Source organism: Rutidosis leptorrhynchoides, chromosome 3 (genome assembly GCF_046630445.1).
Source record: "Rutidosis leptorrhynchoides isolate AG116_Rl617_1_P2 chromosome 3, CSIRO_AGI_Rlap_v1, whole genome shotgun sequence".
NCBI lineage: Eukaryota > Viridiplantae > Streptophyta > Magnoliopsida > Asterales > Asteraceae > Rutidosis > Rutidosis leptorrhynchoides.
This window is the reverse complement of record NC_092335.1, coordinates 434,785,596-434,809,725: the sequence shown is the minus strand read 5'-3', so window position 1 is coordinate 434,809,725 and position 24,130 is coordinate 434,785,596. Positions and strand designations below refer to the sequence as shown.

The window sequence follows — 24,130 nt, the reverse complement described above, 5'->3', positions numbered from 1 at the left end:
ACATAAAGTACCGTGTTGTCAAATGACGTGTTGCGTACAATCATGAGGTCTTATTAACATAAATATAAATGTTAGTGAAGTTAATAAGAGTTAGATTACAGAAAATATAATTCAGGTGGTATAACCGACCATATATAACTTAAATAACATAAATATAAATGTTAGTGAAGTTAGTAAAAGTTAGATTACAGAAATATAATTCAGGTGGTATAACCGACCATATATAACTTAAATAACATAAATATAAATGTTAGTGAAGTTAGTAAAAGTTAGATTACAGAAATATAATTCAGGTGGTATAACCGACCATATATAACTTAAATAAAATAAATATAAATGTTAGTAGTCCAAAATTTGATATATTCGAGTCTGAAAATTATTAATAATTTCATACCTTGATTAGTGATTCGTGATCGTTTGAGATATCTTTTAATTACACTAAGCTTTTCGTGCTGATAACGTGTTATAATTCAGTAGGCTTATAACTAACTTTAATGGTTATAAGAACAAAGAGAGAAAAAGAGAGAAGAAATATTGATATTGATATTTCAAGAGAAATGGTGCACCTTAAATGGTTACCATACATGTCTATTTATAGTATAAAATATTACTATGCAAGAAATATAATAATAATAAAATTAACATCCAATCTAGATATTTTATAACACAATCTAGATATTTTATAACAAATAATAATAATAATAATAATAATAATAATAATAATAATAATTACTGGAATTTGTATTTAACTATATGACCTAATAAAACTGCATTGCGATATAAATGGATCGGTGATATTTAGATTTATTCGCTCTGATTTATAAGCTGAATGGTTCTTATTGTTTTAAGTATTCTTCTAAAATGAGTTAATTTGGTGGAGATATAAGTAATGCACTGGATTAAACTAATATGACTAAAATTCATCTTGACCACCGTAATGTGCCTCAGTTATGATAAATAACGCATTCATAGTGAACGCTTCTGTTTTGGGAATGCTCTAATGATGATGGTGTGAGGTTATATAATGTAAATAATGGTGTTTAAATAGGCCGCACATGTTCAGCTGAGAATGTCGTCCTAAAAGCTATTTCTGGACGACATGTCATCCGGGAAAGTTACCCGCTAAATTTTCACTTTCTGGAGCCAAAAATAATATTCACGGAAGAAAAAAAATAAAAGGAAAAAGGACGGTTTTTTTTCTCGGATGACATTTCGGGAAGATATGTCGCTCTGGAAATTTGCGCGCTGAAATTTTTGTCTTTTAGAACAATTTTTTCCCAGAAAGTAAACATAAAAAAAGAATACAACTTTTGGGACGACATCGTGTCGTCCGGGAAAGTTTGAGCTACATTTTCAGAAAAGCTAACCAAAAAAGCAGAAAATTTTCCGTTTAGTGTATTTTTTCAGACGACATATGTCGTCCGAAAAAAGGTCGTCCTCATTTTGCAATTTTTTTGTAGTGATTGTGAGGAAACAAGGTTTAATATTAAACCTATGGTTTTACTCCGTATTTACGATGACTAACTAATAAGCTGACAATGAACCATAGTACTATCGATACAATCAGTTATCAGCATGGTTGCAAAAATCGGGAGAACTCGGCGAGAACTCGGAATTTCATTCCTGGCGAGAACTCGTTTTGAAATCGGTCAAAAAATCGGTCAACGACCAAAAACCGGTCAAATCACCAAAAAATCGGTCAAATCTCGGAAAAATCGGTCAATTCTCGGAAAAATCGGTTAAATCTCAAAAAAATCGGTCAAATCTCGGTAAAATCGGTCAAGTCTCGGAAAAAACTCGATAAAATCCCGAAAGTCAACCGTCGAGTTCTCCCCGAGTTCTCCGAGTTCTCGTTTTGGAGACCCTGCCGAGAACTCTCCGAGAACCGATTTCTGCAACCTTGGTTATCAATTATCAGTTACATACTACATAATAAAAGTGATAATATTGTTATTGTTATTGATATTATATTATTATAAGTAAGATGTTTAACTGAGTAACTCAAATTATTACGATTAACTATTAACTAACTATTAAGAAAACATAAATAAACTGAAAGGAGTATAAAATAGGAACATAGATACAAATATCTGCACGATATTTTGTTACAAAACGTTCAAGTAGTGACGTTCACACAAGCAAAAACTTGAGGGATTTAGCCGGAGACTCACCACCAAACAATCTCTCATAATACTGGACACAAAACAACGACAACGATAATTCCACTTCATGTCGGTTCCACACACGTCGTACCAAATCCGACTCATTTCCGTTACTAATTCGTTTCCTTTTAAGTCTACTCATCACAGGGCGTACACACGCTATGTACAATCTCTTATATCCTCCTAAGGCTAAAACAACCGGTCGAATTCGAATCAAATGTGGTGTCAGTTGTTGAAAGCATAAATGTTCCCATAATGAATCGTCACTAACAATGGAACACCATTTTTGACATACACAAGCTGCTAAGGCAAGTGTCCGTCCATCGAGCCTTTGCAATATTTCGATTAATATGTCAGTGTGATCATTTATTGGAAACATTGGTTTTTTCTCTATTGGTAGCGAAATGGTTGCACAAATTTGCAACATTTGGGAATTATAGATGAATTTATCTAAGTGTGAAATGTGTACTAGCTAGTGAAGTGAAGGGTATTTATTTGTAAAGCGATGATGATAGGAGTTTGGGTATCTATGGCCTATCAGCCTATGGGACAAGGGGGTAATGACAATATGCTACAATCCAAGGGGGCGTGAGAGAACAGTGAACAAGTATTTTTTTTTATTTTTATAAAATCCAAAATTTAATAATAAAATCTTTCGCTTAAAATGAGAAAAGGAAATATACAAGAAATACAAGAGAAGACGCAACCGGGCTCGAGAGCAGTTGATCCTAACGAATGCTAAACGAACAAAAGCTAATTAAACCGAGCATCGCCACCTACCAAGAAAACAAACAAAAATACATACTAAAGATATGGAAATAAACGAAAACAACTGTCACCCTAACAAAAACTTCAAAGTAACAAGTCAAAACTCCGGTAACCGATACCGTCATCCACAACTCTATCTTTGAGACACGAAAGAGGTACCTCGTCACCGGTATTGTTGATGTCGACGCCATTACCCACACTAGCCTTGAAAGAAAAGGTCGACCCGTTTTCGGCCCCGTCACCGCCGATAGAACCCGCCGAAAGGGGACTCAAACCACGTTTTGCAAACTCATAAAAAAACCGCCTTTTCCTAATGACCGATCCGAACCCGAGCCCACGTATGACCACTTACAAGACCTGACCTGGTGATCTCCGTTAAACGAATTTTGGATCGCATTCCGATCTTCAACGTCCATTGGACTATCCCGTAAGCTAAACGAATTATCCGTCACACTTTTCTTCTTTACCTTATCTTTTACCTTACCTTTTGGACCTTATATTTTCACCCAGGCTCACAAAATTTGCTCGAATGTGTAACCCAACCCCGAAAAACTTTCAAACATCGCATCCGTGCAAATACAAAACTTTCAACCCGCAACATTACCCGTTGTTACAAAACCCAAATTATCTAACAAACATCTCTTCTCCACCCAATTCAATTGAGAAGTATCCAGCCCCGAAACGACATTCACGAATTCGTTCAATTTCCTTTTTTAGTTGACGAAACCTTAATCTTCAATAGCGTATCAATTTCCGAATAATGTACGTTATATGGACTCGACCTTCAACTGATTTCCTTTCAGTTTATGTCCCCGAACAAGGCCAGCTCGTTAACCTTAACACCAAACTTAGCACGCCCCATCCCTTCTGCAGGTTCGGGGATCCGAACCGGTAGCTGCAACAACGAATTTACATGTATCTGCAGCGGCCAAAACCGAGTCAGTAGTCAAAACAGGAGCTGACCCACCTAGACCCGTTACACTAGCACCCAATTCAACATCATTTAAACATATTATAAACTCATCAGCCCCCTTCTCACATGAAACCCCATTATCAACCATATTGCCCCTTATACCATCCACATTAGCCCCAACAAATTCCACCTCAACATTCGTTAATTCTCTATTCAACTTAGAAACCTAATCCGCATCAAAATCATCATTCAACATACGATTAACCAAATTGGGATCATTTACCTCGTTAACCCACATCTGTGTATTTGAACTAATCCTCAAATCAATTAAAGTTGCATCGATCAATTCGTGGATGTGATTAACAACACTTGTCTCGATAAAAACAAAAAGAGAACCAGCAAAATGGAAGTCGTTCGAAGAATTAGCCACATAAAAAACTTTGCCAAAGTGCTTGGAAATAACATAGGCTTACAATCAGAGCAAAAAGTCAATGGTACCCCTCTGATTTCAATCCAGACGTATGTAAAAAAAATTAGATGCTTTGACTGAAATACAAGTTATCACAAGAAACTCACAACTAGTCGATGGTACCACAAGTCTAGAGAAACCATCACCATTCATACAATGGACAACACAACCGTAAACTCGTAATTTACAAACCTAGGAAATTAAAACCTTACGGCTTAGCAAAAAAGCTTTCAATTTTGATACGCCAAAAGCAGCCTTGTTTACCATCAACACACTCCTCTCCAAACCAGACGTGAGCACGAGTCTGAACGAAAGATTGAAGTAGTTGCATTTCTGGTTCTCGACAAACCTTCGGCCATTAGTAGCTCGGACCCTAGGCCATCCAACGTATATAGCTTTCCCAAAAAAAAACCCCGAACCATTTAGTTTAGAGACAGTCGAACGAGCACATGAAGGATTGGAGTACGTCACAAAGGCATAACGTCTAGCGTTCCATATCTTTTGTACACTTCTCAAGTCTACCCATAAAGATTGTGGTCCCAAACACGTCGGAATTCCCATCAGCCCCTTCGTTCCTAAACTTCGACGTCGGTCCACCATTTGTGAAATGTCCCGTTCTTATTGATTAAAAATGTTCCATATTAATTGATTTCGTTGCGAGGTTTTGACCTCTATATGAGACGTTTTTCAAAGACTGCATTCATTTTTAAAACAAACCATAACCTTTATTTCATAGATAAAGGTTTTAAAAAGCTTTACGTAGATTATCAAATAATGATAATCTAAAATATCCTGTTTACACACGACCATTACATAATGGTTTACAATACAAATATGTTACAACAAAATAAGTTTCTTGAATGCAGTTTTTACACAATATCATACAAGCATGGACTCCAAATCTCGTCCTTATTTAAGTTTGCGACAGCGGAAGCTCTTAATAATCACCTGAGAATAAACATGCTTAAAACGTCAACAAAAATGTTGGTGAGTTATAGGTTTAACCTATATATATCAAATCATAATAATAGACCACAAGATTTCATATTTCAATACAATCCCATACATAGAGATAAAAATCATTCATATGGTGAACACCTGGTAACCGACATTCACAATATGCATATAAGAATATCCCCATCATTCCGGGATCCTCCTTCGGACATGATATAAATTTTGAAGTACTAAAGCATCCGGTACTTTGGATGGGGTTTGTTAGGCCCAATAGATCTATCTTTAGGATTCGCGTCAATTAGGGTGCCTGTTCCCTAATTCTTAGATTACCAGACTTAATAAAAAGGGGCATATTCGATTTCGATAATTCAACCATAGAATGTAGTTTCACGTACTTGTGTCTATTTTGTAAATCATTTATAAAACCTGCATGTATTCTCATCCCAAAAATATTAGATTTTAAAAGTGGGACTATAACTCACTTTCACAAATTTTTACTTCGTCGGGAAGTAAGACTTGGCCACTGGTTGATTCACGAACCTATAACAATATATACATATATATCAAAGTATGTTCAAAATATATTTACAACACTTTTAATATATTTTGATGTTTTAAGTTTATTAAGTCAGCTGTCCTCGTTAGTAACCTACAACTAGTTGTCCACAGTTAGATGTATAGAAATAAATAGATAAATATTATCTTGAATCAATCCACGACCCATTGTATACGTATCTCAGTATTGATCACAACTTAAACTATATATATTTTGGAATCAACCTCAACCCTGTATAGCTAACTCCAACATTCACATATAGAGTGTCTATGGTTGTTCCGAAATATATATAGATGTGTCGACATGATAGGTCGAAACATTGTATACGCATCTATGGTATCTCAAGATTACATAATATACAATACAAGTTGATTAAGTTATGGTTGGAATAGATTTGTTACCAATTTTCACATAGCTAAAATGAGAAAAATTATCCAATCTTGTTTTACCTATAACTTCTTCATTTTAAATCCGTTTTGAGTGAATCAAATTGCTATGGTTTCATATTGAACTATATTTTATGAATCTAAACAGAAAAAGTATAGGTTTATAGTCAGAAAAATAAGTTACAAGTCGTTTTTGTAAAGGTAGTCATTTCAGTCGAAAGAACGACGTCTAGATGACCATTTTAGAAAACATACTTCCACTTTGAGTTTAACCATAATTTTTGGATATAGTTTAATGTTCATAATAAAAATCATTTTCTCAGAATAACATATTTTAAATCAAAGTTTGTCATAGTTTTTAATTAACTAACCCAAAACAGCCCGCGGTGTTACTACGACGGCGTAAATCCGGTTTTACGGTGTTTTTCGTATTTCCAGGTTTTAAATCATTAAGTTAGCATATCATATAGATATAGAACATGTATTTAGTTGATTTTAAAAGTCAAGTTAGAAGGATTAACTTTTGTTTGCGAACAAGTTTAGAATTAACTAAACTATGTTCTAGTGATTACAAGTTTAAACCTTCGAATAAGATAGCTTTATATGTATGAATCGAATGATGTTATGAACATCATTACTACCTTAAGTTCCTTGGATAAACCTACTAGAAAAGAGAAAAATGGATCTAGCTTCAACGGATCTTTGGATGGCTCGAAGTTCTTGAAGCAGAATCATGACACGAAAACAAGTTCAAGTAAGATCATCACTTGAAATAAGATTGTTATAGTTATAGAAATTGAACCAAAGTTTGAATATGATTATTACCTTGTATTAGAATGATAACCTACTGTAAGAAACAAAGATTTCTTGAGGTTGGATGATCACCTTACAAGATTGGAAGTGAGCTAGCAAACTTGAAAGTATTCTTGATTTTATGTAACTAGAACTTATAGAATTTATGAAGAACACTTAGAACTTTAAGATAGAACTTGAGAGAGATCAATTAGATGAAGAAAATTGAAGAATGAAAGTGTTTTTAGGCGTTTTTGGTCGTTGGTGTATGGATTAGATATAAAGGATATGTAATTTTGTTTTCATGTAAATAAGTCATGAATGATTACTCATATTTTTGTAATTTTATGAGATATTTCATGCTAGTTGCCAAATGATGGTTCCCACATGTGTTAGGTGACTCACATGGGCTGCTAAGAGCTGATCATTGGAGTGTATATACCAATAGTACATACATCTAAAAGCTGTGTATTGTACGAGTACGAATACGGGTGCATACGGGTAGAATTGTTGATGAAACTGAACGAGGATGTAATTGTAAGGATTTTTGTTAAGTAGAAGTATTTTGATAAGTGTATTGAAGTCTTTCAAAAGTGTTTAAATACATATTAAAACACTACATGTATATACATTTTAACTGAGTCGTTAAGTCATCGTTAGTCGTTACATGTAAGTGTTGTTTTGAAACCTTTAGGTTAACGATCTTGTTAAATGTTGTTAACCCAATGTTTATAATATCAAATGAGATTTTAAATTATTATATTATCATGATATTATCATGTATGAATATCTCTTAATATGATATATACATTAAATGTCTTTACAACGATAATCGTTACATATATGTCTCGTTTAAAAATCATTAAGTTAGTAGTCTTATTTTTACATATGTAGTTCATTGTTAATATACTTAATGATATGTTTACTTATCATAGTATCATGTTAACTATATATATATCCATATATATGTCATCATATAGTTTTTACAAGTTTTAACGTTCGTGAATCACCGGTCAACTTGGGTGGTCAATTGTCTATATGAAACATATTTCAATTAATCAAGTCTTAACAAGTTTGATTGCTTAACATGTTGGAAACATTTAATCATGTAAATATCAATCTCAATTAATATATATAAACATGGAAAAGTTCGGGTCACTACAGTACCTACCCGTTAAATAAATTTCGTCCCGAAATTTTAAGCTGTTGAAGGTGTTGACGAATCTTCTGGAAATAGATGCGGGTATTTCTTCTTCATCTGATCTTCATGCTCCCAGGTGAAATCAGGTCCTCTACAAGCATTCCATCGAACCTTAACAATTGGTATCTTGTTTTGCTTAAGTCTTTTAACCTCACGATCCATTATTTCGACGGGTTCTTCGATGAATTGAAGTTTTTCGTTGATTTGGATTTCATCTAACGGAATAGTGAGATCTTCTTTAGCAAAACATTTCTTCAAATTCGAGACGTGGAAAGTGTTATGTACAGCCGCGAGTTGTTGAGGTAACTCAAGTCGGTAAGCTACTGGTCCGACACGATCAATAATCTTGAATGGTCCAATATACCTTGGATTTAATTTCCCTCGTTTACTAAATCGAACAACGCCTTTCCAAGGTGCAAATTTAAGCATGACCATCTCTCCAATTTCAAATTCTATATCTTTTCTTTTAATATCAGCGTAGCTCTTTTGTCAACTTTGGGCGGTTTTCAACCGTTGTTGAATTTGGATGATCTTCTCGGTAGTTTCTTGTATAATCTCCGGACCCGTAATCTGTCTATCCCCCACTTCACTCCAACAAATCGGAGACCTGCACTTTCTACCATAAAGTGCTTCAAACGGCGCCATCTCAATGCTTGAATGGTAGCTGTTGTTGTAGGAAAATTTTGCTAACGGTAGATGTCGATCCCAACTGTTTCCAAAATCAATAACACATGCTCGTAGCATGTCTTCAAGCGTTTGTATCGTCCTTTCGCTCTGCCCATCAGTTTGTGGATGATAGGCAGTACTCATGTCTAGACGAGCTCCTAATGCTTGCTGTAATGTCTGCCAGAATCTTGAAATAAATCTGCCATCCCTATCAGAGATAATAGAGATTGGTATTCCATGTTTGGAGACGACTTCCTTCAAATACAGTCGTGCTAACTTCTCCATCTTGTCATCTTCTCTTATTGGCAGGAAGTGTGCTGATTTGTTGAGACGATCAACTATTACCCAAATAGTATCAAAATCACTTGCAGTCCTTGGCAATTTAGTGATGAAATCCATGGTAATGTTTTCCCATTTCCATTCCGGGATTTCGGGTTGTTGAAGTAGACCTGATGGTTTCTGATGCTCAGCTTTGACCTTAGAACACGTCAAACATTCTCCTACGTATTTAGCAACATCGGCTTTCATACCCGGCCACCAAAAATATTTCTTGAGATCCTTGTACATCTTCCCCGTTCCAGGATGTATTGAGTATCTGGTTTTATGAGCTTCTCTAAGTACTATTTCTCTCATATCTCCAAATTTTGGTACCCAAATCCTTTCAGCCCTATACCGGGTTCCGTCTTCCCGAATATTAAGATGCTTCTCCGATCCTTTGGGTATTTCATCCTTTAAATTTCCCTTTTTTAAAACTCCTTGTTGCGCCTCCTTTATTTGAGTAGTAAGGTTATTATGAATCATTATATTCATAGATTTTACTCGAATGGGTTCTCTGTCCTTCCTGCTCAAGGCATCGGCTACCACATTTGCCTTCCCCGGGTGGTAACTAATCTCAAAGTCGTAATCATTCAATAATTCAATCCACCTACGCTGCCTCATATTCAGTTGTTTCTGATTAAATATGTGTTGAAGACTTTTATGGTCGGTATATATAATACTTTTGACCCCATATAAGTAGTGCCTCCAAGTCTTTAATGCAAAAACAACCGCGCCTAATTCCAAATCATGCGTCGTATAATTTTTTTCGTGAATCTTCAATTGTCTAGACGCATAAGCAATCACCTTCGTTCGTTGCATTAATACACAACCGAGACCTTGCTTTGATGCGTCACAATAAATCACAAAATCATCATTCCCTTCAGGCAATGACAATATAGGTGCCGTAGTTAGCTTTTTCTTCAATAACTGAAACGCTTTCTCTTGTTCATCATTCCATTCAAATTTCTTCCCTTTATGCGTTAATGTAGTCAAGGGTTTTGCTATTCTGGAAAAGTCTTGGATGAACCTTCTGTAGTAACCAGCTAGTCCTAAAAACTGGCGTATGTGTTTCGAAGTTTTCGGGGTTTCCCACTTTTCAACAGTTTCTATCTTTGCCGGATCCACCTTAATACCTTCTTTGTTCACTATGTGACCGAGGAATTGAACTTCTTCCAACCAAAATGCACACTTTGAAAACTTAGCGTACAATTCTTCCTTCCTCAATACTTCTAACACCTTTCTCAAATGTTCACCGTGTTCTTGGTCATTCTTTGAGTAAATAAGTATGTCATCAATGAAAATAATGACAAACTTGTCAAGGTATGGTCCACACACTCGGTTCATAAGGTCCATGAACACAGCTGGTGCATTAGTTAAACCAAACAGCATGACCATAAACTCGTAATGACCGTAACGTGTTCTGAAAGCAGTCTTTGGAATATCATCTTCTTTCACCCGCATTTGATGATACCCGGAACGTAAGTCAATCTTTGAATAAACAGACGAGCCTTGTAGTTGATCAAATAAGTCGTCGATTCTCGGTAGTGGGTAGCGGTTCTTGATGGTAAGTTTGTTCAACTCTCGGTAGTCGATACACAACCTGAATGTACCATCTTTCTTCTTGACAAACAAAACAGGAGCACCCCACGGTGATGTGCTTGGTCGAATGAAACCACGCTCTAAAAGTTCTTGTAATTGGCTTTGCAGTTCTTTCATATCGCTGGGTGCGAGTCTGTAAGGAGCACGAGCTATTGGTGCAGCTCCTGGTACAAGATCTATTTGAAATTCAACGGATCGATGTGGGATAATCCCGGTAATTCTTTCGGAAATACATCGGGAAATTCTTTTGCAATGGGAACATCATTGATGCTCTTTTCTTCAGTTTGTACTTTCTCGACGTGTGCTAGAACAGCATAGCAACCTTTTCTTATTAGTTTTTGTGCCTTCAAATTACTAATAAGATGTAACTTCGTGTTGCCCTTTTCTCCGTACACCATTAAGGGTTTTCCTTTTTCTCGTATAATGCGAATTGCATTTTTGTAACAAACGATCTCTGCTTTCACTTCTTTCAACCAGTCCATACCGATTATCACATCAAAACTCCCTAACTCTACTGGTATCAAATCAACCTTAAATGTTTCGCTAACCAGTTTAATTTCTCGATTTCGACATATATTATCTGCTGAAATTAATTTACCATTTGCTAAATCGAGTAAAAATTTACTATCCAAAGGCGTCAATGGACAACTTAATTTAGCACAAAAATCTCTACTCATATAGCTTCTATCCGCACCCGAATCAAATAAAACGTAAGCAGATTTATTGTCAATAAGAAACGTACCCGTAACAAGCTCCGGGTCTTCCTGTTCCTCTGCCGCATTAATATTGAAAACTCTTCCGCGGCCTTGTCCATTCGTGTTCTCCTGGTTCGGGCAATTTCTAATAATGTGGCCCGGTTTTCCACATTTATAACAAACTACATTGGCATAACTTGCTCCGACACTACTTGCTCCGCCATTACTCGTTCCGACACCATTTGTTCCTTTCGTTCTATTAACCCCTGGTCCGTAGACCTCACACTTCGCCTCGCTATGACCATTTCTTTTACACTTGTTGCAAAATTTGGTGCAGAACCCCGAGTGATACTTTTCACACCTTTGGCATAGCTGCTTCTGATTGTTGTTGTTGTTGTTGTTGTTGTTGTTGTTGTTGTTGTTGTTGCGGTTATTATTATTATTGGGATGATTGTTGTAGTTGCTGCTGCTGCTGTTGTTGTTGTTGTTGTTGTTGTTGTTGTTGTTGGGCCGTTTGTTGTAGTTGCGATTGATGTTGCGATTGTTGGGATAATTGTTGCGATTATTGTTGTAATTGCTGTTGTTGTTGTATTGGTGATTCTTATCACCGTTTTCCTCCCACTTTCTTTTGACTTGCTTCACATTGGCCTCTTCAGCAGTCTGTTCTTTAATTCTTTCTTCAATCTGGTTCACTAGTTTGTGAGCCATTCTACATGCCTGTTGTATGGAGGCGGGCTCGTGCGAACTTATATCTTCTTGGATTCTTTCCGGTAATCCTTTCACAAACGCGTCAATCTTATCTTCCTCATCTTCGAATGCTCCCGGACACAATAGGCACAATTCTGTGAATCGTCTTTCGTACGTGGTAATATCAAATCCTTGGGTTCGTAACCCTATAAGTTCTGTCTTAAGCTTATTGACCTCGGTTCTGGGACGGTACTTCTCGTTCATCAAGTGCTTGAATGCTGACCACGGTAGTGCGTACGCATCGTCTTGTCCCACTTGCTCTAGATAGGTATTCCACCATGTTAACGCAGAACCTGTGAAGGTATGCGTAGCGTACTTCACTTTATACTCTTCAGTACACTTACTTATGGCAAACACCGATTCGACCTTCTCGGTCCACTGTTTCAATCCGATCGGTCCTTCGGTTCCATCAAATTCCAAAGGTTTGCAGGCAGTGAATTCTTTGTAGGTGCATCCTACACGATTTCCTGTACTGCTAGATCCAAAGTTATTGTTGGTATGTAGCGCAGCCTGTACTGCGGCTATGTTTTAAGCTAGAAAAGTACAGAATTCCTCTTCATTCATATTCACGGTGTGTCGAGTAGTCGGTGCCATTTCCTTCAAAATAGTCAAATGGAACAAGTTAATCATACAGAATATTAAGAGTAGTTAATAGTATTTCGTAGCATAATATGAACTCATTTATAAAAGCTTTTTCTTCATATTAGCGTTTTATAAGTTTAAATTCGGGTAGTACCTACCCGTTAAGTTCATACTTAGTAGCTAATATACAATTCAACTACTACAATTCTATATGAAAAACTGATTATAATAATATTTCGCGTTCAAACTTTTACACAATATTTTACAAACTTACAATACCGTTTATTTTACATATAGCATGAAATATAGCACACAATAAATTTGATACAAGATGGTTGTGAAGATAATTCTAGCTAGTACACAAGTCGTTCAGCAAAGGCAATAAAGACACGTAATTCATACGTCCAGAAACAAGTCATGCATCCTGGTTTTACTAGGATTACTTCCCATCCTTGGTCTTGTGGAACATAACCGTTATGGCCGTTGATAAGACAGCGTATTGTAACGTCGTCAAAGGGACGAGGGTTACGTAATGTCCAACAGTCCCGTAACAATCTAAAAACCTCATTTCTTACCCCAATTACCGACTCCGTCACTTGTGGAAACGTTTTGTTTAATAGTTGTAGCCCGATGTTCTTGTTCTCACTTTGGTGAGAAGCGAACATTACTAATCCGTAAGCATAACATGCTTCTTTATGTTGCATGTTAGCCGCTTTTTCTAAATCATGAAGTACAATATTCGGATATATTGAGTCAAAATAATTTCTTAACCCATTGCGTAAAATAGCATTTGGGTTCCCCGCAATATATGCGTCAAAGTAAACACATCATAACTTATGGATTTCCCAATGTGATATCCCCCATCTTTCGAACGAAAGCCTTTTATAAACCAAGGCATTCTTGGAACGTTCTTCGAATGTCTTACAAACTGATCTCGCCTTAAATAGTTGTGCCGAAGAATTCTGACCGACTCTAGACAAGATTTCATCAATCATGTCTCCGGGTAGGTCTCTTAAAATATTGGGTTGTCTATCCATTTTGTGTTTTTATACTGTAAAATAGACAAGAGTTAGATTCATAAAAAAAATACTTATTAATACAAGCAATTTTTACATATATCATAAAGCATAAGCACACTATATTACATATATTACACCACACGAATACAACTATCTTATTCCAACTCGCTTGTTTCTTCTTCTTCGATTTTGGTTCGTTTTGCCAAGTTTCTAGGGATATACGATGTTCCCCTAATACGAGCCGTCGTTTTCCACATTGGTTTAGAAAAACCTGGTGGTTTAGAGGTTCCCGGGTCATTGTTACAACTTAAGGACTTCGGGGGTTGACGATACATATAAAGTTCATCGGGGTTGGAATTAGATTTCTCTATTTTTATGCCCTTTCCCTTATTATTTTCTTTTGCCTTTTTAAATTCAGTTGGGGTAATTTCTATAACATCATCGGAATTCTCGTCGGAATCCGATTCATCGGAGAATTGGTAATCCTCCCAATATTTTGCTTCCTTGGTGGAAACACCATTGACCATAATTAACCTTGGTCGGTTGGTTGAGGATTTTCTTTTACTTAACCGTTTTATTATTTCCCCCACCGGTTCTATTTCTTCATCCGGTTCCGATTCTTCTTCCGGTTCCGATTCTTCTTCCGGTTCCGACTCTTCTTCCGGTTCCTCTTCGGGAACATGTGAATCAGTCCACGAATCATTCCAATTTACATTTGACTCTTCATTATTATTAGGTGAGTCAATGGGACTTGTTCTAGAGGTAGACATCTATCACATAATATCAAACGTGTTAAGAGATTAATATATCACAGAATATTCACATGTTAAAAATATATAGTTTCCAACAAAATTTGTTTAGCAATCATTTTTCAAGTAAACACGGTCGAAGTCCAGACTCACTAATGCATCTTAACAAACTCGATAAGACACATTAATGCAAAATTCTGGTTCTCTAAGACCAACGCTCGGATACCAACTGAAATGTCCCGTTCTTATTGATTAAAAACGTTCCATATTAATTGATTTCGTTGCGAGGTTTTGACCTCTATATGAGACGTTTTTCAAAGACTGCATTCATTTTTAAAACAAACCATAACCTTTATTTCATAGATAAAGGTTTTAAAAAGCTTTACGTAGATTATCAAATAATGATAATCTAAAATATCCTGTTTACACACGACCATTACATAATGGTTTACAATACAAATATGTTACAACAAAATAAGTTTCTTGAATGCAGTTTTTACACAATATCATACAAGCATGGACTCCAAATATCGTCCTTATTTAAGTATGCGACAACGGGAGCTCTTAATAATCACCTGAGAATAAACATGTTTAAAACGTCAACAAAAATGTTGGTGAGTTATAGGTTTAACCTATATATATCAAATCATAATAATAGACCACAAGATTTCATATTTCAATACACATCCCATACATAGAGATAAAAATCATTCATATGGTGAACACCTGGTAACCAACATTCACAATATGCATATAAGAATATCCCCATCATTCCGGGATCCTCCTTCGGACATGATATAAATTTCGAAGTACTAAAGCATCCGGTACTTTGGATGGGGTTTGTTAGGCCCAATAGATCTATCTTTAGGATTCGCGTCAATTAGGGTGTCTGTTCCCTAATTCTTAGATTACCAGACTTAATAAAAAGGGGCATATTCGATTTCGATAATTCAACCATAAAATGTAGTTTCACGTACTTGTGTCTATTTTGTAAATCATTTATAAAACCTGCATGTATTCTCATCCCAAAAATATTAGATTTTAAAAGTGGGACTATAACTCACTTTCACAGATTTTTACTTCATCGGGAAGTAAGACTTGGCCACTGGTTGATTCACGAACCTATAACAATATATACATATATATCAAAGTATGTTCAAAATATATTTACAACACTTTTAATATATTTTGATGTTTTAAGTTTATTAAGTCAGCTGTCCTCGTTAGTAACCTACAACTAGTTGTCCACAGTTAGATGTACAGAAATAAATCGATAAATATTATCTTGAATCAATCCACGACCCAGTGTATACGTATCTCAGTATTGATCACAACTCAAACTATATATATTTTGGAATCAACCTCAACCCTGTATAGCTAACTCCAACATTCACATATAGAGTGTCTATGGTTGTTCCGAAATATATACAGATGTGTCGACATGATAGGTCGAAACATTGTATACGTGTCTATGGTATCTCAAGATTACATAATATACAATACAAGTTGATTAAGTTATGGTTGGAATAGATTTGTTACCAATTTTCACGTAGCTAAAATGAGAAAAATTATCCAATCTTGTTTTACCTATAACTTCTTCATTTTAAATCCGTTTTGAGTGAATCAAATTGCTATGGTTTCATATTGAACTATATTTTATGAATCTAAATAGAAAACGTATAGGTTTATAGTCAGAAAAATAAGTTACAAGTCGTTTTTGTAAAGGTAGTGATGCGGTAGCGGAGTGGTATAAAATACTATTAAATTTTTGCAGGAAATACTATTAAATGCGATACAATTTTACACAAGATATTTATTTATTTATAGAATGGATATACTTAAACCTTGCTACAACACTTATAGGCAGTATACCTAATCGTACAGTAGTGTAGTTTTTAGTAAGTACGGTTCGTTCCACAGGGAAAATCTTTAAACAAAGCTTAACGCTATATTAGTTTACTTTTATAAAAATACAAATATATATATATATATATATATATATATATATATATATATATATATATATATAAGTAATATTATTATTATAAAGGGGGGTTTTTACCGTTTAATGACCGGTTTGTCGATTTTAAAACTTTAGTCGCAGTTAAAACCAAATGTAAAATATTAAAAATGAATACAAGACTTAAATTAAAGCATAAAGTAAATAACGATAATGAAATTGCAAATAATAAAAGTGCGATAAAATAAACTTGCGATAATTAAAAAGTACGATAATTAAAAGTGCAATTAAATACAATAATAATAAAAATGCGATATTTAGAAGTGCAATTAAATATAAAATAAAGGAAATTAAATATGAAATAAAAGAATTATGCTTATTTAAACTTCCGTAATCATGATGTTTGACGTGTTGATTTTTGTTTTATGCCCATGGGTTAATTGTCCTTTGTCCTAGATTATTTAATATGTCCGTCTGGTTTTTGTCCATAACAGTCCATCAGTCATAAATATAAAATGCGAGTGTCCTCGTCAAATTATCCTTATACCCGAAGTTAAATATTCCAACTAATTGGGGACTTAAACTGTAACAAGATTTTAATACTTTGTTTAATAATTACACCAGGATGTCGACTGAGTGTAACCCAAGGTTTTAATATTTTGTTATCAATTATACCAAGTGTCCTTGTACATAATTTCACCCCTGTTTTAATTATTCTAGTGGCTATTAATCCATTCCCGTGTCCGGTTAAATGAACGATTATTCGTTGGTATAAATACCCCGCCCATCGTGTCCGATCGAGTGTATATGGTAATTTATAGGGACGCCCAATTGTAAATCTTTATATTAACATTAACAAACTATCATTTAGTTAAACAAATATAAAGCCCATTAATAGCCCATAGTCTAATTTCCACAAGTGTCATTCTTTTGTCCAAACCCCAATTATGGTACAAAGCCCAATTACCCAATTTTAGTAATTAGCCCAACATCATGATTACTTCGTTTTAAATAAGCATAATAATAACTTAGCTACAAGACATTAATGTAAAAAGGTTGAACATAACTTACAATGATTAAAAATAGCGTAGCGTTACACGGACAGAATTTCGACTTACACCCTTACAATATTCGCTAACATACCCTTATTATTAGAATTATAATTAAAATTAAAATTAAAATATAAATTATAAATATAAATATATCGTATGAATGAGGAGAAAAAAAGATGATGATTTGCGATCAGAATTCGGTTGCTTTTATAGGAAAATTCGACTTTTGGGGCTCCGCGACTCGCGGTGAAATACTCTTCAAACTCCGCGAGTCGCGGAGGACGGTTTTTATTATTTATTATAATATATAAATAATTATAAGAATTATTTAAATATTATATTATATTTATGTGCATAGTTGACTTGTAATTTTTAGTCCGTTGCGTCGAGCGTTGAGAGTTGACTCTAGTCCCGGTTCCGGATTTTCGAACGTCCTTGCGTACAATTTAATATCTTGTACATTGCGTTTTGAATCTTGTACTCTTGTAATTTCGAGACGTTTCTTATCAATAATTGGAACCTCTTTGATTGTCTTTTGTACTTTTGAGCTTTTTGGTCGTTTGCGTCTTCAATTCGTCGAATCTGTCTTTTGTCTTCACCTTTTATTATTTAAACGAATATCACTTGTAAATAGAACAATTGTAACTAAAAGCTTGTCTTTCTTGAGGAATAATGCTATGAAATATATGTTCGTTTTTAGCATTATCAAATATTCCCACACTTGAGCGTTGCTTGTCCTCAAGCAATATCGTCTTGAAATACTAGAATCACTTCTTTATTCTTCACACTTTGTACATCAGTGATTTCTATACGGCTGTATAAACAATGGTAGTAACGATATGGTTACAGTCCCACATGACTATAAAAATTTAGATCCATTAAGGAAATTGGATCTTTATGAAAACATTTGATCTTTTGAAAATTAAATCTAGTTTTTACCCTAGATAAGTTTTCCGGAATAACCCTTTACCGGTGTTTGCAAAATATTTTTGTGGGTTTGGTGGGTTTCAGATTTGAAAATTTTAGCTCAAAACTTGCGGTTTTGTGTCATCCACTTGCTAACCTTGTATTTGGAAAGCAACACGTCCAGTTTACTTGTCCCGTATATTACCTTTCGGTAAACTACCGTCCGGTTGAAAGGAAAGCGTTGAACAAGCAACTGTTAAGGCAATGTCCCCTGATATGCTTTTAATTATGGTCTATAACGTGTCGGACGCAATTACTATCCTTGGTAGGAGCAATAGTAAAGCTCACCCTTATAATAATTTTTTTTTTTTTCGGTATGGCACAAGGTCCTGTCTTTTACCACTATGCAACCACCGTTCTTACGGTTGACACCCGATTTAGTTCAGGTGACCTAATGAATTCCAGGTGAATTCCTAGGATTTTACGTTCAATGGTAATGAACGTATTGAAAATAGGGTTTTCAGAAAACAAATCGGTTTGTAATTTTGATCAAAATATTTTCTCGTTCAAGCTCGAGTTTAGATATCATTGAATTCCATGAGTTTGAATTCTCAATCTTTAAGGTCAATCTCAAGGATTGAGTAATATCAGTCTTAAAAGCTGATTTTTAATCTTTAAGGAGATTATCCTTTCTGGGGATCTGATTCATTAGTCTTATCCAGCTAATTTGCATGGTGCCCCCCATTGTACGAGATAAATCCTTCTCATGGTTAGGATAAATCTGACCACTTGGCGACCCTGTTTAATGCTGAGGTCCGTGGATTTCCTGCTGATTTTAGTGATGACTTTTCTAGATTTTTCGTCAACCTACAGCTGGTCTGGATGACAACTGCATGACCTAAATCAAGAAGCGCGTTTCTTTTTCGGAAGACTTTACTTCCTTTTAATGATGGAATTGATTCATCGTGTAGATCCATCTCTTCTTTTCTTTCATCGGTTAAAATAGTTAATTTAGTCCAAAACAAAAGTATTTTCAGTTATTTGTTACAGATATATGTGACATATGTTTAAGATAACTTGGTAAATTTTCCCACACTTGGCTTTTATTTTCCTTTTTATCGTCCTCTATTCCATTTTAAATGAATTTTAACATTTTAGTTTGTTTCTCAATTTATGTCCTTTCCGAGGTAACAATAATTTCGGTGTTAAAACCTAGTTTTATCGTTCATAAATATGTATAAACATGATTTTGAGTTCATTTAATTGAAAATTTTGAAAATTTTTACTAGAATTGGGTAGTTAGTATATAAGACTAGGGCTGTTCTTTTTTTTATCAGAGAGCACTAGATTCTAATACAACTACTGCTTTACTTGTATTTTTAATGGTAACCAAGTGTATAAAGTAAAAAATTTTAAAATCCGAAAGAATTTAACCCCTTCCCACACTTAAGATCTTGCAATGCCCTCATTTGCAAGAAATCAGGAATAATTTAAATTATTGAGGGTGATTTGTGTGAAAATGATTAAATTTTTACCAAAGTTTCCAAATATATTGGCGTTTGTTTGCTGAATGATAAATGGTGCACATCATTTGTTCATTCCGTCTTGTTGTTATTTCACATATATTTTGCATCTTGTCGTCAAAATTAGTTTCTTTTGCTGAACTTAATGCCAGTCTTTGAAAATACGTTGTTTTACCCTGTTGTGTACATAAGATAAACTGCAACCATATATACATATTTTTGAAGTTTGGTATATTACCCCACATTCAAAAATTATTAAAATCTAAGAATAAAAGTTAGACAATTATAAAAACTATTACAATATTAACAAAAGTATTAAACGTATCAATCATTACAAATTACAAAAAAAAATAAAAAAAAATAAAAAAAATAAGTATACTAGGGATGATACTGGTACCAATAGGGGTTCCAGGCATAACCATAGGTGCTATAGAATGCTTCGGCAGGGTTATACGTAGGATATGGTGGCTGCATCTCTATAGACCAGGGAGGGAAGATGGGTTTCGGTGTAGGAATATAGTTTCTACCTATATGTTGGCAATGAGCTATGATTTGGTTCTGATGAACTTGCCAATCTTCAAATGCTCTTTGTCTAGCATTTTCGTATTCCTGAGAAGCTATAAACCTTTGCATTTCTTGCATCTCATTCCCCCCTCCTACATTACCTTGCTGTTGGTTTCTCTCCACCTGTGGATGTCTACCATGGTATCGTACTGTGGCGTTATTTCGCCTCTTCAAAACTTTCGCACCGTGATATACATTTAAACCTATAGTATCGCGGGGTTCTGGTTCTTCTACTAATAATCCCCCCTGACTTATATCCACACCGAGATATTCACCAATCAAAGTAATAAAAATACCACCTCCTATTATGCTATGCGGTCGCATCCCCCGAACCATAGCTGATAAATAATAACCCACACAATACGGTATACTTACAGCGCTTTGTGGGTCTCGAATACACATATGGTAAAACAAATCCTGTTCATTTACTTTTTCCTTGTTCTTACCCCTTTGTGTAATCGAATTAGCTAAAAACCTATGTATCACTCTTAATTCGGCTCTATCTATATCCAAATAAGAGTAATTTCCCCCTTTGAAACGGTGATGGCTTGTCATTTGACTCCACACACCGTGTGTATCAAAATTTTCATCTATCTTTCTACCGTTTAGTATCAACCCTCTACAATCGGCAGATGCTAACTCCTCAGGCGTATATATACGTAAAGCCTGAGCCATGTCTAGTAAAGACATGTGGCGCATCGAACCGCCTAACAAAAATCTAATAAAAGAACGATCGGTTAAACTAGCTACCCGATCATTCAACTCTATACTACACAACAATTCTTCACACCATACTTTATATACAGGTCTACGCATGGTGAATAAACGTACCCAGTCATTAAAAGTAGAATTACCATACCTCTGTACAAGTAATTCCCTAATTGGCCCGGCCAATTCTACAGCTTCTAAGGGTCCCCATTCTATGACCCTCGATACCTCAACAACCTTAGAATGAAGAGTATGCAAACCCCTTTGATATTTTGGATAATCTATCCAAAGTCTGTCAAATCTCAGGTTCGGGTGCAACTCTTCCAAGTGCATATCGGAAAAGGTCATGACTGGATGAGGTATATCCTGCTTGTAGTAGTTATCCACCTCCTGTTGTTTCGCATTCTCAGCAGGAGCATTACGGGCTTGGGATGAAGATTCACCCCTTTCAGTCTGCAAAACACATCAAACACAATTTTTGTGCATCCAAATATGCATTAGTGTCAGTAAAATCATCAATCAAAATAATTACAATGACATTTTAAACTTAAGCTTATTTTCACATTTTTATCAAATCTACACTTTTTCAAATAAGCATATACGAAAATGTTCGCCAAGTTCATAAGCATTCAACTCAAATAACATGTCAAAATAATCATTACTAGCAATTAAACAAGTTTCAAATGGCATTATCTTTCAAAAATCAAGTTCATGAATTTTAGACTTGAAAAAGTCCACTTTAATTCTCAAAATCATGTTTGGGCTCAAAGTTTGGATCATTTAACTACCTAAACATGTTACACTACTTAATTTAGCAACAATTCATGACAAAAATCGGCCATAACCTGTTTATATCAAAAAGCCCCAAATTGCTCAAGAACACAAACCCTAGATTATTCAAAATTTGAAGTTTAAGGCTTCTAATCATGTTAAATAGCATCAATCTAGGTTATACAAGCATAATACATAAACAATTTAAGCCTAATTACACTAAAAAGCATCAAAATCAAATTGGGGAAAAAAATTGCTCAAGAACACTAATTTCGGATTAAATGGTGTTTAGGTGTAGAAATTTACCGTTTTTCTTGAGTAATTCCTAGATAGCACCCTTCTCAACATGATTTTAGTAAAAGATTTGGTGATTAACGGTTAAAAATTGTGATTTTGGGGGTTTTTTTCGCAGTTTATTTGAGTTGTGGAGTGTGAAACTGAGCTGTTGCAGCTCTTTATTTTTTTTCTGTAATCCGGTACTCCCGCGACTCGCGGCATTTAAGCCTTCAAACTCCGCGAGTCGCGGAGTTTGCTATATATATATATATATATATTTTTTTATAATCATTAACTTATGAAACAATTAAGTACTTAATTTTAAAATTTTGTTTCCCTTGTTATTTAGGACGAGGTCGTTTCGGATCGATGTCCTAGTCCGTCCCTCGACAAAATTTTAAAATTTGTCTTTTTGTAGCGATTGTTTTAAAAGCTAAGATTTTTGGGGTTTTTTTAATATTTTTGGCATACTTTAATTCAATGAGATTAAAAATAATGATAATAAAAGTTCTCGTCCCTCTCTCGGGTAAAGCAATTTCGGTTCAAAGACCTAGTCTTCAACTTACGACGAATTTTAAAAATCATATTTTTAACTTAATGAGATAAAGTAAATTTTTGTTTTTAAATTCACACAACTTAAATATAAAATTCAAAATTTATATTAAAAATTCACACCAAACTTAAAATTCGAAATGCATAAAATTAAAAATTTATATTTTTTAAAAATTAAAAATTCACACCAAACTTAATTTAAAAATTTATATTATAAACTCATACCAAACTTATATTAATTTTTCAAATATTTACAATTTTAAAAATATTTTTTTTTTACAAAGTTTACAATATTAATTTAAGATTTAAATATTAATTTTAAAAACATGGTAAAAATAAAATTAAAAATCTTTTTGGCTTTTTATCCCACTTTAATCAATCAAATATTATCAAAAATATGTGCCCCTCTTTTCGGTAAAGTAATTTCGGTTCCAAAACCTAATTTAACTCATGACGAATTTTTGAAATATTTTGGGTTGATTGTTTAAAGATATTTATACCTTAAGAATAAACGTTAAATTTCGCAGTGATGTAATAAATTTTTTGAATGATATCAATAATTTCGGTCGCCAAACCTAATTTTATTCAATACCAATTTAATACTTTTTAGCGAACAAATTAGCGTTTATTATCAAAAGGTTAAAAATAAAAATAAAAATAAAAACTGTACAGACATACCTGTGGAATAGATTTCTTAGTTATATGATCTATCCCATTCATAAGATAGTCGGTTTAATTGGTTTTCCATGGCTACATAGGCGTAACCTCGAGCATTCAGTGTCTTTTCTTCTAAACATATGAACGGTCCGTCTCTGCATAAAGTAACAAATTCGGTATTTGAATAGGTTTGATTATTTGAACATTTACCTCCATGTGACCATTTTCCGCATTTGTGACATCTTTCTAGGTGTCGTGCTCTTCTTTTCGCTGCGGATTTTGATTTTCCTTTACCAAATTGTAATTTATTATCTTCGCATCTGGATTCTTTTCTAACTCCGTCCATTCTTTCTCTGATTACTGATACTAATTCACTCGGTAGTATGTCTTTATTACGTTTAGTGATCAAAGCGTGTAGCATTAGACCATGGTTTAGTTCACAGGCAGTCTTCATTTTGTAAAAACCTAAAAAAAAAAAAATTCAGAATGGGGGGAGAAGACTAGTTCTTTAGGGTCTGCTAGGGAAAGACCATTCGGGTTCCATTTTCGAGAACTACACGAAAACAGACAATCTAACTCTAACAA

At 34.5% G+C, this 24,130-nt stretch overlaps 1 protein-coding gene across 1 annotated transcript; it reads right to left on the bottom strand.

The window, feature by feature from the left end:
- Positions 1–2,130: 2,130 nt before the first annotated feature.
- On the bottom strand, positions 2,131–2,589 carry LOC139901484 (F-box protein SNE-like). The gene has a single exon (XM_071884193.1). The coding sequence runs from the start codon at positions 2,587–2,589 to the stop codon at positions 2,131–2,133; it is 459 nt and encodes a 152-aa protein (XP_071740294.1).
- Positions 2,590–24,130: the final 21,541 nt, after the last annotated feature.